The sequence below is a fragment of the Eriocheir sinensis genome, chromosome 29 (genome assembly GCF_024679095.1).
Source record: "Eriocheir sinensis breed Jianghai 21 chromosome 29, ASM2467909v1, whole genome shotgun sequence".
NCBI lineage: Eukaryota > Metazoa > Arthropoda > Malacostraca > Decapoda > Varunidae > Eriocheir > Eriocheir sinensis.
In genome coordinates, this window is record NC_066537.1 from 4,847,102 (window position 1) to 4,865,755 (window position 18,654).

At 48.7% G+C, this 18,654-nt stretch overlaps 2 protein-coding genes across 2 annotated transcripts in view; one reads left to right on the forward strand and one right to left on the reverse strand.

Annotated features, from left to right (window-relative positions):
- The first annotated feature begins 1,883 nt into the window (after nt 1–1,883).
- Nucleotides 1,884–12,010, forward strand: LOC127004829 (cell surface glycoprotein 1-like). Its single transcript, XM_050873007.1, has 5 exons — nt 1,884–2,048; nt 4,621–6,464; nt 9,080–9,507; nt 9,802–10,002; nt 10,519–12,010. Exons 2-5 carry the CDS (start codon nt 4,658–4,660, stop codon nt 10,825–10,827), a joined length of 2,745 nt encoding a protein of 914 aa, XP_050728964.1. The 5' UTR covers nt 1,884–2,048; nt 4,621–4,657; the 3' UTR covers nt 10,828–12,010.
- Nucleotides 12,011–13,483: 1,473 nt separating this feature from the next.
- The window catches only part of LOC127004831 (myotubularin-related protein DDB_G0290005-like), a 7,155-nt gene continuing 1,984 nt past the window's right edge, over nt 13,484–18,654 (reverse strand). Inside the window, exons 4-5 of the mRNA XM_050873009.1 lie at nt 16,087–16,287; nt 13,484–15,006 (exon numbers count right to left, since the gene is read on the reverse strand). Coding sequence (XP_050728966.1) covers nt 14,791–15,006; nt 16,087–16,287 — 417 coding nt within the window. The 3' untranslated portion in view covers nt 13,484–14,790. The remainder of the gene's footprint in view (nt 15,007–16,086; nt 16,288–18,654) is intronic.

Consider the following 18,654-nt stretch of genomic DNA (forward strand, 5'->3'; position numbering starts at 1 on the left):
AACACCAATAAGTGACGCTTTTATCAATAACTTTAACTGGAATCTCGTTATTTGCGTGGGTAGGAGAGTTTGGGCCCTGGAAGTGATAAATGCGATGTTTTGAGTACGGTAATATGGTAACACTGCTCATGACGCCATCCCTGGGGCTCACCCATGCACGACTTCCTTCATATTCTTATCTAGTACCTTTTTTTTACAGCAAGGTAGGCAGTTCAAGAGCATAATAATAAACAACGTAAAAAGCCCGCTAGACGCTGCCCCAAACACAAGAATAAGAATGAGCATCCAGAGGAGACGTCATTTTTTGAGTGCAGAATGTATCAGTTTGTTCAAGTCACGAGGTGTGTGGACGCCCCTAATTGCCTTTTACACGCGAGGTTGTCTCTCAAAGCAACAACGCGGTGACTAGGATAGAATGCAGCGTGCCCTTTAAGCCGGGTGACATTTACGACCTGTACTTTCCCTGACACACTAAGCAGCCTAGTATCACAGTATTACAAGGTTGCAGTCGTGTCGGTCTCCTTTCCCTCTCCAAATAGGGACGATCAACCTCCTAGCCCACTTAGGACGAATGGTACCAGATTACTATACGGCAGTCAAGACCGCATGCAGCCCGCGGGTCAAGGGCTCACCTCCAGCTTTGAGCAACTCCGCACTGATGTTATAAATATTACAAAGATTACAAACACCAGCTATCTTTCCATCACTTAACCTTGCCACAGCCTCTCCCACCCAGTCAAGAGAGGGCGGGGTTTCGTTAGTGGACTGGTCAGCATCTACATTTGGTAACCCATCAACTTGGAGCTGCCCACTGGGAGGGTTCACCGTCTACAGCAATACTACTCGAAATACGGGGCCCATCTGATGTTCGTATTGCATTTACCCGAGAGGCAGGTTGACGGCGGAGCATCTTCAGGGTTCGGTAAGCAGGTCAGAGGTCATTTGCACTACGATAACCTCCGGCACCTCCGCGAGACTTCTGACACACCTTTCTTTGTTTCTCCTCACGCTGGCTTTCGTTCTATGTGCGGGGCAAACAACAGCAACGACAGTGATGATAAGAAAAAGAGAAAAAAGGAGAAAGAAGTTAAAATGTAATGATGGAAAGTGTCTAATGAAAATGAGAGCTGGAAACACAATCTCGTACCAACAAAGAGCTTCAAAAACAGAATCAAACAATAACAAGATTACTGATGATAAGACAAATAAAAAGCAGAAGAAGGAAGTAAATAAAACTATAATAAAGAAAAATGTCTCTGACGAATATGAGAGAAAAAGAAACACAAAATCACGTACCGACATAAGACTTCAATAAATAAAAGCGATACTGATAACAAAGAAAGAGAAGAAAAAGAAGAAGAAGAAGAAGAAAAAGAAGAAGAAGAAGAAGTAAAGAAAAATACAATAACAAAATGGTTCTGATGAATATAAGAGAAACACAAAATGAAAAAAAATAAAAAGTTACAATAAACGGAGCAAACAACAACAAAAAACAACAACAACAAAAAACAACAACAACAACAATACTAATGATAAGATAATAAGATAATAATAATAAAAAGTAAAGCTATAATAATAAAAAGGTTCTAGTGAATATGAGAGAGAGAGAGAGAGAGAGAGAGAGAGAGAGAGAGAGAGAGAGAGAGAGAGAGAGAGAGAGAGAGAGAGAGAGAGAGAGAGAGAGAGAGAGAGAGAGAGAGAGAGAGAGAGAGAGAGAGAGAGAGAGAGAGAGAGAGAGAGAGAGAGAGAGAGAGAGAGAGAGAGAGAGAGAGAGAGAGAAAAACAAATTCACGTACTAACAAAGACCCCCCCTCCAAAAAAAAACGGATCCTACCCCATAATGATAATATGGTTGTCTCTTAATCTTCCTTATCAGAGGCCTAGTTAAGCCACCACCACCACCACCACCATGACTATCACCACCACCACTTTGAGACCCCCAGTTGTGCGCGGTCCCTCACCACCATAAGTTCTAAGCACCGGCACAGCACCAGCACCAGCACCTCTTCGATTACGGCCGCTCTTGTTACGGCTACCGCGGCCTCTTAGTGAGTAACCTTGCACCTGGACGAAGAAGAGTGATACCTTTTGTTGCGTGTGTTAATTTTAACCCAGTAGCAGCGGGGATCATGTTTCTTAATGGTCCCTCTAAGCAAGAAAAATGAGAAAAAAGTCACCTCTCACACAAACCAGTTCATAATATATATTGAAGCAGTTGTGATCAGTTTAAGCATCATCTATTTTGGGGGGTTTATATCATGGCACAAATTTGGCCCGTCGCTGCTACACGGTAAAGCCACAAATTTGGCCCATCGCTGCTACACGGTAAAGCCACAAATTTGGCCCATCGCTGCTACACGGTAAAGCCACAAATTTGGCCCGTCGCTGCTACACGGTAAAGCCACAAATTTGGCCCGTCGCTGCTATCTTAAAGAACAGAAACCCCACAAGACAGTTACGTGTATTTCCTACTCTTTTACTTGTTATCTTCATTTTATTTTCATTCTTTCATTATTTTTTACTCGGTGGTGCAGTGCCAAGCTACGGATCCGCTGGCCGGGGTTCGAATCCCAGCCCGGGCACTCGGCATGTAGCCCACCTCCCTTTCGGGCTGGTCGATAAATGGGGACACCTGGGGACACCTGGGGAAGACACACTGTGGTAACCCGGATGTCACGCTGGCCTTGTGTCCCTGGGTGATGGGTTCTTGGCTACCACCACAGGCTCAAGGGACAAGGAGACGGATATGTGCACCGAGGCCAAGCGTAGTTATAATGTTTACCCTCAAAATTACATTATATTTACTGACGTATCTATATTTCCTATTTATATTTTCTACCTACTCACCTAACTAACTACCTACCTACCTAATTAACTTACTAACGTTAGTTGAATACTGTTTAATTTTCTACCTGTTCTTCTCTCTCTCTCTCTCTCTCTCTCTCTCTCTCTCTCTCTCTCTCTCTCTCTCTCTCTCTCTCTCTCTCTCTCTCTCTCTCTCTCTCTCTCTCTCTCTCTCTCTCTCTCTCACACACACACACACACACACACACACTCACAAAAAACAAGGGACTGAAAGAAAGGTTTGATCATTTGCTTCTTTCTTCCTTCCTCGATAAATAATTGATAACCTACTCCTCAGGCAATCGTGAGAGAGAGAAAAAAAACCTAACCTAATCGAATCTTGAATATTGTCCGGCCGATAAGGGGACAAGAGACTGAAACACATGTCGCAACCCCATTACATTAAACAGTTATCATGTTATCGCTGAGTTTGATCGAATGGTCCCAGATAAGTTGTCATAAGGCCGGCAGTCATTCCTCCACGGCTCTGGCTTTAACGAAATACAACGGGGACATTATTACCAAAAGGACAGAATCATGACGAACAGAAAACGAGAAATATGAAGATAACCGGGACATTAGAAACACGAACAGACCCCACAGACCTTCCCACAGACCCCAGAGGCCCTACAGACCCTGCTACAGAACCCACAGACCCCACAGACACTCCCAACAGAACCCACAGACACTCCCAACAGAACCCACAGACACTCCCAACAGAACCCACAGACACTCCCAACAGAACCCATAGACCCCACGAACAGACCCACAGACACTCCCACAGACCCCACGAACAGGACAGGAATCATACGAACAGAGTTGGAAAGTTACAAATAGAGTGGAAACATCCCGAACAGGATCGCCCACTAGGAAATAAGGTCCGTGGCAGGCATTTCTTGGTACTACTGGGTCTCGTTATCATCGGGGTCAGGGTTATCACACAATCGTCAAATATTTTTTCCAAGCTCAGATTCCACCCCGAGAAACTCCGCCCACAGTTGTCTTTCTATGTTCCCTGCCTTGCCATCACTGTCAATGACTCTTCAAACACGGGCTGTCATTTCTCCGTAGGTCTGGCATTCCCAACTTGCTGGAAACGACCACCAAGGGACCCGATGTAGTTGTGCTGATGTCTTAGGCTAGGGGAGGCGTTGCAGGTGGGAGTGTTTCTGCGACGCAAGGGGTTAGCTGAGGGGAGTGAGCTGCTATAATACAAGGGGTCGTCAGTGATGGATACGTTCCTACGATACAGAAGATTAGCTATATAATTATTGCTCCCACGATGCAAAGATACCAACCCAAGTTCCACACGCTGCGATCTTTAGCTTGCAGTCCTAAATTGCAATCTCTAGAAAGACAAAGTAAATGGATGAAGGGCTCTAATGAGGATGATGTCCATAAGCTTCCCGGTAAACAAGGTAAAACACACACTAACGACTAATGGCAAGATTGGTCTACCAGTGGAGTCAAGAATGGGCGCACAGGCGTGACAGTCATGTGGTGAGTGCCAGAGGGATAGGAGCTTTCAAGGAAAGGCTCGTTAAGTTCATGGATAGGAAGGATAGGTGGTGATAGGTTTGCAGCAGCTGTACAGTGTAGTCTGAGTGTCTGTCCTCCTGCAGACTCCTCCTTTCTGTTCCAGCGCACCCCAGAGTTCCATCCCTCCCCTACAGACCCAAGCAAGGACTCAACGCTCCTTGGGCCTGAGTGTCAACCCTCACGCAGACTCCTCTTTTGTGTACTGGCGCACCAAACAGCTCCTTCCCTCCCCCACAGGCTGAGCGACACGCCCCGAAACTCTCCAGGCGTCAACATGCGGCTCTTCGTCCTGTCCTTGACGCTGCCGCGGCTGCCACTGCTGCTGATGCTACTGCTGCTGGCCTCCGACGCCGCCTCCCAAGGCCCCGCAAGAGGCAGTGCCACAGACACAACAACACACACACCCACAGACACTCTCACAGACACACCCACAGACACTCCCACTGACACTCCCACAGACACACCCACAGACACTCCCACAGACACTCTCACAGACACACCCACAGACACTCCCACTGACACTCCCACAGACACACCCACAGACACTCCCACAGACACACTCACAGACACTCCCACAGACACACCCACAGACACTCCCACAGACACTCCCACAGACACACCCACAGACACTCCCACAGACACTCCCACAGACACACCCACAGACACTCCCACTGACACTCCCACAGACACTCCCACTGACACACCCACAGACACTCCCACTGACACTCCCACAGACACTCCCACTGACACTCCCACAGACACTCCCACTGACACTCCCACAGACACTCCCACTGACACTCCCACAGACACTCCCACTGACACACCCACAGACACTCCCACAGACACACCCACAGACACTCCCACTGATACTCCCACAGACACTCCCACTGACACTCCCACCGACACTCCCACTGACACTCCCACAGACACTCCCACAGACACACCCACAGACACTCCCACTGACACACCCACAGACACTCCCACTGACACTCCCACCGACACTCCCACAGACACACCCACAGACACTCCCACTGACACTCCCACAGACACTCCCACTGATACTCCCACAGACACTCCCACTGACACTCCCACAGACACTCCCACAGACACACCCACAGACACTCCCACTGACACACCCACAGACACTCCCACAGACACACCCACAGACACTCCCACTGACACTCCCACTGACACACCCACAGATACTCCCACAGACACACCCACAGACACTCCCACAGACACACCCACAGACACTCCCACTGACACACCCACAGACACTCCCACTGACACACCCACTGACACTCCCACAGACACTCCCACAGACACACCCACAGACACTCCCACTGACACTCCCACTGACACTCCCACAGACACTCCCACAGACACGCCCACAGACACTCCCACTGACACTCCCACAGACACACCCACTGACACTCCCACAGACACTCCCACTGACACACCCACAGACACTCCCACTGACACACCCACAGACACTCCCACTGACACTCCCACTGACACTCCCACTGACACACCCACAGACACTCCCACAGACACACCCACAGACATTCCCACAGACACTCCCACAGACACACCCACTGACACTCCCACAGACACACCCACAGACACTCCCACAGACACACCCACAGACACTCCCACAGACACACCCACAGACACTCCCACTGACACTCCCACAGACACTCCCACAGACACACCCACAAACACTCCCACAGACACTCCCACTGACACTCCCACTGACACTCCCACAGACACACCCACAGACACTCCCACAGACACTCCCACTGACACTCCCACAGACACACCCACAGACACTCCCACAGACACACCCACAGACACTCCCACAGACACTCCCACTGACACACCCACAGACACTCCCACAGACACTCCCACAGACACACCCACAGACACTCCCACAGACACTCCCACTGACACACCCACAGACACTCCCACAGACACACCCACAGAACCACCTACTGACCCTCCCACAGAACCACCCACAGAACCACCCACAAAACCACCCACTGACCCTCCCACAGACCCTCCCACCACGGTTGCACCTCTAGGTAATTGACGCTGCGTTGCACTGGTGTGTGTGTGTGTGTGTGTGTAATTCACCTCTTGGTCTGTTGCGAGTCTCTCTCGAGACAGCCAGCCGTTCCCCTACAAAAGAGCACAAAGCTCATTGTACCAATCTTTGGGTAGGACTGAGACCACTCACACACAACACACCGCGACAACGAGGTCACAACTCCTTGCCTGACGTCGCGTACCTACTCACTGCTAGGTGAACAGGGGCTACACGTGAAAGAAGACACGCCCAACTTATCTTCACCCGGCCGGGGAATCGAACCCCGGTCCTTCTGGTTGTGAACCAGACGCTCTACCCCTGAGCTACCGGGCCGTGTGTGTGTGTGTGTGTAATTGACCTCTTGGTCTGCTGCTGGTCTCTCTCGAGACAGCCAGCCGTTCCCCTACGGAAGAGCACAGAGCTCGTAGTGTGTGTGTGTGTGTGTGTGACTCTCTCTCTCTCTCTCTCTCTCTCTCTCTCTCTCTCTCTCTCTCTCTCTCTCTCTCTCTCTCTCTCTCTCTCTCTCTCTCTCTCTCTCTCTCTCTCTCTCTCTCTTTTCCTGGGTGTTTAATACTAGCAGTCTTCCCACCGCTACCACCAACACCAGCGACGACAATAGTAGCCTACTAATGTAAATCTCGAGCATGCATTGCCTAATTTTGTAATAACTACCGATGAAGTCCTGAAAGCTCTCCAATCCCTTAAAACAAATAAAAGTCCTGGACCCGACAAAATATATCCGATACTGCTTAAAGAAATAAAGAGCGAAATACTCTCCTCCCTCACAACCGTATTCAATATGTCCTTGCGACAAGGCATCGTCCCTTCGGATTGGAAAAAGGCTAACGTGACACCGATTTGTAAGAAAGAAGACAAAAAAATACCGGGTTATTACAGGCCAATTACTCTAACTTCAGTTTTAGGTAAGCTACTCGAGAGCATAATTAGAGACAAAATTGTGAGTTACCTTGAAGCCACTCATTAATTGGGGATTCACAACATGGCTTCCGTAACAAAAGATCCTTCCCATCAAACCTATCTTGATTTTCAGCAAGCATTTGATATAGTTCCACATCATAAATTACTTTATAAATTAAAGCAACTAGGTATGGACGGACAAGTACATCAATGGATCGCGAATTGGTTGAGCAACAGACACCACAGAGTGGTGATTGACGGACTTAACTCAGAGTGGGCGCCAGTCACTAGTGGCGTCCCTCAGGGCTCGGTTCTTGGCCCAGTGCTCTTCATTATTTACATCAACGATGTAAAATTTGATGTAAATTTGCAGATGACACAAAGATTGGTAACTCGGTTCTCACTGACGAAGACAGACAAAGCCTCCAAGAGGATTTGCATAAAATTTCGGCATGGTCGGATAGATGGGAGATGCCCTTTAGCCCCGTTCACACAGTGCCGACTCTGGGCCACGACTACCCACGACTCTAGGGTACACGAGGTCTTGGGTGTTGATGTGAAAGGATCGGGCATGTCTTGAAAGAGGTCTTGAGACTGTTGCCGAATGCTGCGCCGACGTCGTGACGGGAGTCTGGAGTCGTGAGGGTTAGCACGACATGCTGGCAGCTAGTTGGCCAAATGTCCCAGACAGTCGGCAAGACACCAAGACCCCAATAAAGCCTCCCCCACTTCTTGGAGCGTGGGAACCAGCTTATCAAATGGAAAAGTCGCTGGGTTGTCGTGGCCCAGAGTCGGCACAATGTGAACGGGGCTTTTAACGTAGACAAGTGGCAGGCCCTTCAAGTTGGAACAAGAAATAAGAAGTTCGATTATGAACTGCGCTCAATGCGTCAAGGACCTGAGTGTTAAAATCGCGTCAAACCTCAAATTCTGGCAGCAATGCATTGATGCAGCAAATAAAGCGAACAGAATGTTGGGCTTCATTAAAAGAAACTTTTTTATTAAAAAATAATGATGTAATACTTCCGCTCCACAATAGTTTAGTCAGACCCCACTTGGAATATGCGGTACAGTTTTAGTTTCCCCACCATGCAAAGGACATTGTTATATTAGAAGATATTCAACGTCGGGCAACAAAAATGATCCCTTCCTTGCGCAACTATCCCTACGACGAGAGGCTTTCCACCCTTAACATGTTCTCTCTTGAGAGACGTCGCCACGAGGAAAACTGATCGAATGTCTTAAAATATTAATGGATTCACGAATGTGGACAAATCAAAATTGTTTATGATCGATGACACTTTGCGCACGAGGAACAATGCCACAAAACTCAAATGTAGACAAGTAAATTCAGACTGCACCAAATTTTCTTCACCAACGTTATAGTGCGAGAGTGGAATAAGCTCCCACCGTCAGTGGTCCAGTGTAACACGACTGACTCCTTTAAAAACAAGCTCGACCGACACTTCCTTCAACTTAATATTAACTAGAGTTGAAATGCAAAGTTTTGGAGCCTTCTGATTAGTGTAGAATCCCTTAGGTGTAAGGACAGACCACCTAGTCTGGACCGTGGGGTTTGTGTGGTCTGATTGTCTATGTAAATCTCTCTCTCTCTCTCTCTCTCTCTCTCTCTCTCTCTCTCTCTCTCTCTCCGCTACATTCACGCCCTCTCCCTCTCCTCTCCCTCCCCAGACCTGTTCAGACTGACGGAGGATCAGCTGCAGCTCATCAGTGATATCCTGGACAAGTTCTACGAGCTGGTGAAGACCTTTTCTAAAGGGTCGTCTGCCGCGCGGCACGTACGGGGCAGCCGCGTCCACCCTGCGGCGTGGTGGCGCGCGGAGACGGCGCGCCCTCGGGAGACCCTCACCTTCTGTAAGGAAGCCGCTCAAGATGATGGTCAGTGCCACCAGCTGGAGAAGGAACTTGAGGAGACGAACGCCTTGGTGGCCAAGCTGGAGAACAACGTGGACACCTGGACGGAGTCTGACCTGACGGACCTGACGAAGCATCGGGAAAACCTTGACGGGATCTACGTAGAGGTCTATGATAAACCTGAGACCTTCCAGGAGGAGGTCATCGTGGATCAATTCACAATAGTCATTGAAGAAGTGCACACGGTGTGTATGTCTGTGAGGGGGGGGGGGGAGAGGGGCGTATAACGTGGCGCAGGGCTAGCAGTATTCCCAAATATCCCATCTTCTTCAGCCCCCCATCCCTGAGGGGCCGGGTGGGTCAGTGGGCTTGGTGCTTGCCGCGCCACAGAGAGATTATGAGTTCAATCCCAGCTCACGGCGGCTTCTCGGTGAGGGAGTCCTCGCTCCCCTGTAACCCTGGCAGAGCTACAGTATGTTTTAGTTACTTAGTTCTTGAGATTATTTAATCACCATTTTTCATCTTTCTTGAATCCACAGACCGTTGAAAAAGGATCCACCGCTGTCCAGGGGAAGATCGATCAGTTGCAATCCGACCCCGACGGGGGTTCTGTGGTTCTGGTGGCCGTCCTTGGCACCCTCGGCGGCCTCATGATTGTGGCTCTCGTCGGGGTCATGGCCTACAGGTTTGTCAAGAAGCCCAAGACCAAGAAGGAGACGCCCGATACTTCCTACGACAAGGTGGGTGTGCGGACGGGTGATGTGGAGGGAGGGACGTAACAGTGTGTGTAGCAGTGGTGGCAGTGGTGGTGGTGGTGGCAGTGGTGGCAGTGGTGGCAGTGGTGGTGGTGGTGGCAGTGGTGGTGGTGGTGGCAGTGGTGGCAGTGGTGGTGGTGGTGGAAGTGGGTCAGGTACTTGTGAAGCATCAAGATCCGTCCCGAACCAAAGTTAATAGTATCTCTGAGTCCCATCCGTCAACCCTTTCATCTCCATACAGTTGCGACTATATTCCAAGCTCCCCTTACTAAGATATGTCACCAACACCAGCGTACCACCAACAGCAAATATAAACTGTTTGATATGTTAGGAGTAACCATTAACTCATAAAGGTTGTTCACAGAAAGCTCGTAAACAAAAGACTCTGGCATTTTGGTACTCTTAAAGCGGATATCAAGGGAATGGCCTAGGAAGGGGAGCTTGTGATATGGGCGCGCCTCACTGAATGAGTCCTATTTAACGCCAATGATATCCTTCCAGGTGCAGCAGGAAAACATCCCTATTACAACACTATCCCAGGAAGGCCCAGCACCCCGCCAGGCCCCGAGAATGGACCCTTATAGCCAAGCCCCACCTCCCCCGCAGCGAAGGGACCCTAGCTACGCCACACCCTATGGTCCTAGAAGTGAAACCAACTACGGGCCGAGGAGCGAGTCGAACTATGGGTCCAGGAGCGCGTCGAACTATGGGTCCAGGAGCGAGTCTAACTACGGGCCCAGGAGCGAACCGAGGCAAGGAGGGCTACCCCGCACCGACCCAGGACAAGGACTTCCCAGAATACGCCTATAAGGGCTTCCACGGCAGCTTTTGATTCTAATTATCTTGCTTTTGGGGTGTTCTGTACGTTATTGATAGTGAAGCCACAGGTTGGCGAGATCGGTTTTGAGTTGGTTTTCCATGAGTCCATTCCTGCCTTCCGCTTCGCCACAACGTCTCAACACCTATCTCTACCAACGTTGCCAGACTGTCGTACTCAGCCGTTTATATCTCCCGACTTCCTACCCCAAAACTGTCTTCTGGGCTCCAATAACGAAACTCATTTATTGTTATCGTTAAAAGAGTTAGATCCTGATGTTTCTTGGCAATACTTAGGCGTCAGAAACCGGTAAATACCATGCTCTGATGTTAGATCCTGATGTTTCTTGGCAATACTTAGGCGTCAGAAACCGGTAAATACTATGCTCTGAGTACGATAATCTGGCAATGGTGATCTCTACCTGTCTTTGTCTAGCTATCTTCAATCTCGCCAATCTGGTTTTACTAATAGTGGTACTTGATGTTGCTTGAATACCCAACTTAAACCATTACCTGAAACACATCTTAATCATCTGTCTAAGTGCTGGCAGCCCAAGAAACACACCTTGAGGCCGTCTACTCGAGTGTCCTTATCGTTATTTAGGTTACCTCCTTCCTCCTTTCTCTCACATCTCCCCTTCTGAGTTTTTCTTTGTTTGTTCCTCATCGAAAGCAAGGGTTCAGCGGTGACGTCATTTCCCTTCACCGTCTGTCATGTGACTGGTCAGATGGGTCCTATTTTTAAACATTTTCGCGGCCAAGCACACATATTCGACAAGGCTTTCGTAGGAGTTTTGGGCATGTCCAGGGTTAGTTTTATGACCATTCTGGTAATTTGATCGTTCTTCTGTGCCTTGAACCTACAGAAACATTTACTGAACCCGTTTGATCTCCTTTTCGGCCTCTGGAATTAGTTGATGTGAGAGTCGGAAGTGTTAGGGAAGAGCGGCCTCCAGCGCCTCCAGTCTTGATTTGCCGTAACCCGATTAGCCGGCACCGACCCCCCCCCCCCCCCCCCATCACACGTCTCATAATTATGCACAATGTTATAATTAGCTCGCCACTCATTCTCTGCACCTCGTATATGAAGAAGAATAAATGTATGCACAAAAGAGCGAAAAATGTACAGTATTATTATTATTTTATCTAAATAAATAAAGCCATATCTGTAAATACATACCCGTGTCATTATTTACTCGTGCAAGCCGATGAAACTGATGTGATATTCTTGTCATCAAAATTAAACATTGCTTGAAGCTTGCGAGAGAGCTCGCTCACGCACACACACACACACACACACAGAAAGCGATTGGAATGATCAATGTCCTCAAGCACGGAACACATGCGGGAGGGAACTCTATTGTTGCTACAAGACTTGTGAGAGAGTAAGTAAAGCAAGAGAAATGTTAGGAGACAGACAAGCGGCCACCGGCGGCTCAAGACTCACCCTTGGAGATCGTCTTGGCGTCGAACTGCAGGCGAGCGTTGGCGTCCAGCAGCACGTCGAGGCCGATCACCACTCGCTCGTCGACGTCGCTGAGGCAGAACCTGGTGGTGGCAGAGAGGCCCAGGAAGGTGACCGTGGCCGCGCTGGTCTGGCCCACGATGGGCACCGTGCCCGTGATAGTGGCCGCCACGGCCTTCACGCGCCGCACCGCCAGCCGCAGCGCCCCGGCCAGCCGTCGCGACATGAAGCAGCAGGTGGAGCCGGTGTCCAGTAAGGCCAGTGTGGGCCGCCCCTTGATGGTGCAGGCCACGTGCGTGCCGTGCGGCAGGAGGGGGGCGGGGGCGAGGAGGAGCGGCTCCCGCAGGTGCAGGAAGGGCCTGAGGCGGCTGCAGGTGAGCACGCACCTGTGCGCGGTGAGGGCGTCCATGCCCAGGATGGGGATGGCCGGGGACATCACCACCAGCAGGGGGCGCAGCGTCAGGCCGCCGGTACACTGCAAGGGCTCGCGCAGCACACCGTGGATGGTCGGCGAGTACTCGGCCACAGTGTTCTTGAGGCGGGCCTCCAGGGGGCTGATGCGCGCCAGCAGGCCGGCGTCCCGCGCGATGTGGTAGGGCAGCACCGACACGTTGGCGCCGCTGTCCACCAGGAAGGCCACCTCGGCGCCGCCCACGCGCGCCGCCAGCAGCAGCTTGTTGTCCCGGAAGCTCAGGGGGATGTTGGCTGTTTGCATCGGGCGAGATTCTTTTAGATTTGTTTCTAGATTATATTATATTTTGGAATGTTGTTTGTTCATCTGGAAACCTCACACGCTCTCACTTGATTCCCAGCCTGCATGGTGAGCACAGCAGCGGAAGTAGTAATAGAAGTAGAGGTAAAGTAGTCCTAGAAGTGGTAGTTATTGCTGCTGTTGGTCTTGTTGTCGTTGTTGCGGCGGGTGTAGCCTTAGTGCGCCCGCCCTCCCTCCCCTGCTGACTGCCGTGAACCAGAAACACGCAGTCGTCACGCGGGACTCGAGACGTTTCGCTGCGAGGACGCGACCCACCGAGTACGGCACGTCACTCTCCACGCCCCCACGCCCTCACGGCACGGGGAGGCGATGCATGTGTGTGTGTGTGTGTGTGTGTGTGTGTGTGTGTGTTATCTCAATGGGAAGGCATAGAAAGGAAGCGCTTGAACTACAGGTGAAAGAATACAAACAAAAATAACAATAATAATAATATTGATGATAAAAATACAGCATAGAGTTTATTGCTTATGCGTGAAAAAGATATATACAAAAATTTTGCGGCTTATGACCTGCGTGGTGGACTGATGCCTGTTTACGAAGCTATGAAAAAACTAGAAGATTTGTGAAGGCAAAGACGAATGGGAGAATACTATTTGAATTTCTGTAAACAAAGGGAATGACGAATGTGACAATAACAGCCTAAAAAGAGCATTCAAAGTTAGATTTCAATAAACAAAGGGAATGACGAATGGGAGAATACTATTTGAATTTCTGTAAACAAAGGCAAAGACGAATGTGACAATAACAGCCTAAAAAGAGCATTCAAAGTTAGATTTCAATAAACAAAGGGAATGACGAATGGGAGAATAATATCTGAATTTCTGTAAACAAAGGGAAAGCCGAATGTGACAATAACAGCCTAAGAAGAGCATTCAAAGTTAGATTTCAACAAACAAAGGCAAAGACGAATGGGAGAATACTATTTGAATTTCTGTAAACAAAGGCAAAGACGAATGTGACAATAACAGCCTAAAAAGAGCATTCAAAGTTAGATTTCAATAAACAAAGGGAATGACGAATGGGAGAATAATATCTGAATTTCTGTAAACAAAGGGAAAGCCGAATGTGACAATAACAGCCTAAGAAGAGCATTCAAAGTTAGATTTCAATAAACAAAGGCAAAGACGAATGGGAGAATAATATCTGAATTTCTGTAAACAAAGGGAAAGCCGAATGTGACAATAATAGCCAAAAAAAGAGTATTCAAAGTTAGATTTCAATAAATAAAGACAAAGACGAATGCAACAATTATATTCCTAAAACAGAACCTTCAAAGTTGAGTGTTTATATACAAAAGCAAACAGGAGATGCATCAGATATCCCTAGCGTAGACAATTCAAAGGTAAATTTCAGTAAACAAAATAAGATACACGACCGCAACAGTTAGCCTATATTCCTAAACTCGAACCTTCCAAGTTAAGTTTCTATACAAAAAAAAAAAAACTAGAAAAAAACTAGGAAAGTAAACTGAACAAGAACCAAATATTCCGAAAAGAGAAATTCCAAAGCTAAATCTCAATAAGCAACAAAATAAATACGAATACAACACTAAGTAACATAAAGAACACTTGAAAACCGACTCGTCACCAGTAAAAAAAAAAAAAAAAAAAAAAAACGCAACTCACTTCTTTCAAAAACAGCAAAACAAAAACAAGAGGAAGAAGAACACGCAAAGACCTCGTATCCAAAAGGCGTCTTCAATCCCCCTTTCGAAAAAAACTTATATCATGTTGGTCCTACGAAGTCCTCTCTGGGGTCTGCCGCCCATGGCATCCGGGAAGCCTGGGTCTCGTCTGGGGTCGTACTGGGGCCCGTAGTGGTGGGGCTGCGGGGCCGGGGCGGGGGGCTGGCTGTAGGGGTCCACTCTCGGGGCAGCGCGGGGTCCTGCTTGGGCGTCCTGGGCGTAGGCATCGATGGGTATGTTCTCTCCCTTCGCCTGAAAGAGTGAGTTGGCGTTGAGGATGGAAGGGGACATAGGAGCCACTGATAACGTGACCACTAACTACTACTACTACTACTACTACTACTACTACTACTACTTTTATAGCAAGGGAGGGCAAAAAAACAAAGAAAGCAACAAAGAAACCCCCTGTAGTCGATGATCTGACAAAAGAAATATGAACGAGAGGCCAAAAGAGAGGTCAGTCCCGGGTGGAAAGGTGCCTACTACTTCTACTACTACTGCTACTACTACTACTTTTATAGCAAGGGAGGGCAAAAAAACAAGGAAAGCAACAAAGAAACCCCCTGTAGTCGATGATATGACAAAAGAAATATGAACGAGAGGCCAAAAGAGAGGTCAGTCCCGGGTGGAAAGGTGCCTACTACTTCTACTACTACTACTACTACTACTTTTATAGCAAGGGAGGGCAAAAAAACAAGGAAAGCAACAAAGAAACCCCCTGTAGTCGATGATATGACAAAAGAAATATGAACGAGAGGCCAAAAGAGAGGTCAGTCCCGGGTGGAAAGGTGCCTACTACTTCTACTACTACTACTACTACTACTTTTTTTTTTACGTCTACGCCTATAGCGCGGATGGTAGTCGGCCCCCAGCCCGTCATGGCGCAGGCAAGTGTTTATAGTGGCGCCATCTTCTCTTGGCTCATGCTGCCCCCCCGGAACTCGTTCTTGATTCACTTGGACGGTTTCCTCTAGAGTCCGGGTTGATGGGTGGTCTTCAGGACAGCATGTGGGTAGTTTTAAGCCACTCGGCGGTGACTGATAAATCCGAGGTGGTAGCGTGGGGACTCGAACTCGCGTCGTCCATCACGCGGTGAATGTGGGCCCAGCGCGCTACCACTCAGCCACCGCCTACTACTACTACTACTACTACTACTACTGTTATAGCAAGGGAGACAGCTTAATTATGGGGAAAAAAAAGAAACCCACTATAGACTCTGCTCTGAACGAAATATGAACGAGAGGATGGGGATGTGTCTACTACTACTACTACTACTACTACTACTACTACTACTATTGCTACTGGTGGTGCTATTGCTGGTACGACACCCACCTTACTCTTGGGACCGGATGACAGCTTCTTCTTGGTTTTGGACTGCTTGGCGGCACTGTAGATCATGACCCCAAAGATGCCCAAGATCATGACTCCGCCTATGGCCCCTATCGTAGCCACCAGGGCCACTGAGCCGGGGTTGTCGGGAGGGTCCAACTCGTCGATCTTCTCCTGAACAACGTCGCGGCAGTCCTGTACGTCCTGGGGAGGGAGGAAAGCACCGTTGCCAGATTATCGTACTCAGAGCATAGTATCTACCGGTTTTTGACGCCTAGCTATTGCCAAGAAACATCAGGAATTAACTATTTTAACGATAGATATATAGGAATCTCGTTATTGGGCCCAGGAGACAGCTTTAGGGTCAGAATAAAATAAGTCAGTAACTATAAGAGGCTGAGTACGATAACCTGGCATCGCTGGAGAAAAGAAGGGTTGGCTCAATAGCTTGGTTTAGACGCTTCGGAAACTCGCATCAGTTATTTCTAGCGGACAAAAAAGAGGTTAGATGCGTTCTCATGCGTGTGTTTTCACCTTCACGGTATGGAAGCCTTGCCCAACTACCACCAGGGTCAGAAAACTACCCACGGAAAGACCAACAACACATGGGAAAGTTTTGCCAAATGTGTGTATGCTGGAGCCGCGACTTTGGAGGGAGGAGGAGGAAGCCTTACCGAACTACCACCAGGGTCAGGAAACTACCCACGGAAAGGCCAACAACACCTGGGAAAGCCTTGTCAAATGTGTGCATGTGTGCTGGAGCGACGACTTTGGAAGGAGGAGGAGGAAGCCTTACCGAACTACCACCAGGGTCAGAAAACTACCCACGGAAAGGCCAACAACACCTGGGAAAGCCTTGTCAAATGTGTGTATGCTGGAGCGACGACATTGGAGGAAGGAGGGGAAGGGAGGAGAGAAAGTAGGGGAGGGAGAGAGAAAGGGGAGTAAAATAGGTCACTGGATTGGAAAGAGGAAGATAGGGAAAGATGCTAAAAAGAGGGTAGAGAGAGGGCGAGGGAAAAAGAATAGGAAGGAGAGAGAGTTAAGCAAAGGGAGAGAGAAAGGGAAGTAAAATAGGTCACTGGATTGGAAAGAGGAAGATAGGGAAAGATGCTAAAAGAGGGTAGAGAGAGGGGGAGGGAAAAAGAATAGGAGGGAGAGAGAGAGTTAACCCGGTAGCTGCGGGTGTCATGTTTCTTAGGTTAGGTTAGGTTAGGTTAGGTTAGGTTAGGTTAGGTTAGGTTAGGTTAGGTTAGGTTAGGTTAGGTTAGGTTAGGTTAGGTTAGGTTAGGTTAGGTTGGGTTGGGTTGGGTTGGGTTGGGTTAGGTTAGGTTAGGTTAGGTTGGGTTAGGTTAGGTTGGGTTAGGTTGGGTTAGGTTAGGTTGGGTTGGGAGTTGGGTTGGGTTGGGTTGGGTTGGGTTGGGTTGGGTTGGGTTGGGTTGTGATGGGAAGGGTTGGGTTGGGTTGGGTTGGGTTGTGTTAAAGGTTGGGTTGGGTTAGGTTGGGTTGGGTTAAAGGTTGGGTTAAAGGTTGGGTTAAGGTTGGGTTGGGTTAAAGGTTGGGATGGGTTGGGTTAGGTTAGGTTGGGTTGGGTTGGGTTAAAGGTTAGGTTGGGTTAGGTTGGGTTAGGTTGGGTTAAGGTTAGGTTAGGTTGGGTTGGGTTAGGGTTGGGTTAGGTTGGGTTAAAGGTTGGGTTGGGTTGGGTTGGGTTGGGTTGGGTTAAAGGTTGGGTTAAGGTTGGGTTGGGTTAAAGGTTAGGTTGGGTTAGGATAGGTTGTGGGTTGGGTTGTGTTGGGTTAAAGGTTAGGTTGGGTTAGGTTGTGTTAGGTTGGGTTAAAGGTTGTGTTAAAGATTAGGTTGGGTTGGAGGTTGGGTTGGGTTAAAGGTTGGGTTAGGTTGTGTTGGGTTAAAGGATGGGTTGGGTTAAAGGTTGGGTTGAGTTGGGTTGGGTTAAAGGTTGGGTTGAGTTGGGTTGAGTTGCTGGTTGGGTTAAAGGTTGGGTTGGGTTAGGATGGGTTGGGTTGGGTTGGGATGGGTTAGGTTGGGTTGGGTTGGGTTGGGTTAAAGGTTAGGTTAGGTTGGGTTGGGTTGGGTTGGGTTAGGTTAGGTTAGGTTAGGTTAAAGGTTAGGTTAGGTTAGGATAGGTTAGGTTAGGTTAGGTTAGGTTAGGTTAGGTTAAAGGTTAGGTTAGGTTAGGTTAGGTTAGGTGAGGTGAGGTTAGGTTAGGTTAGGTTAGGTTAGGTTAGGTTAAGGGCCCCTCTAAGTAAAATAATGAGAAAGAATCATCACTCACGCAAACCTTTCATAATACATATCAACGCATGTGTGATCAGTTTTTGCATCATCTATTTTGGGAGGTTTATATCATGGCAGAAATTTGGCCCATCGCTGGTACACGGTAAAGCCACAAAATTGGCCCGTCGCTGCTACACGGTAAAGCCACAAATCTGGCCCATCGCTGCTACACGGTAAAGCCACAAATTTGGCCCGTCGCTGCTACCAGGTTAAGCAAGCGACAACTCCCTACTCCACACCTCCCAATCCCCCCCAACCCCCCCCTCGCCCCCCACC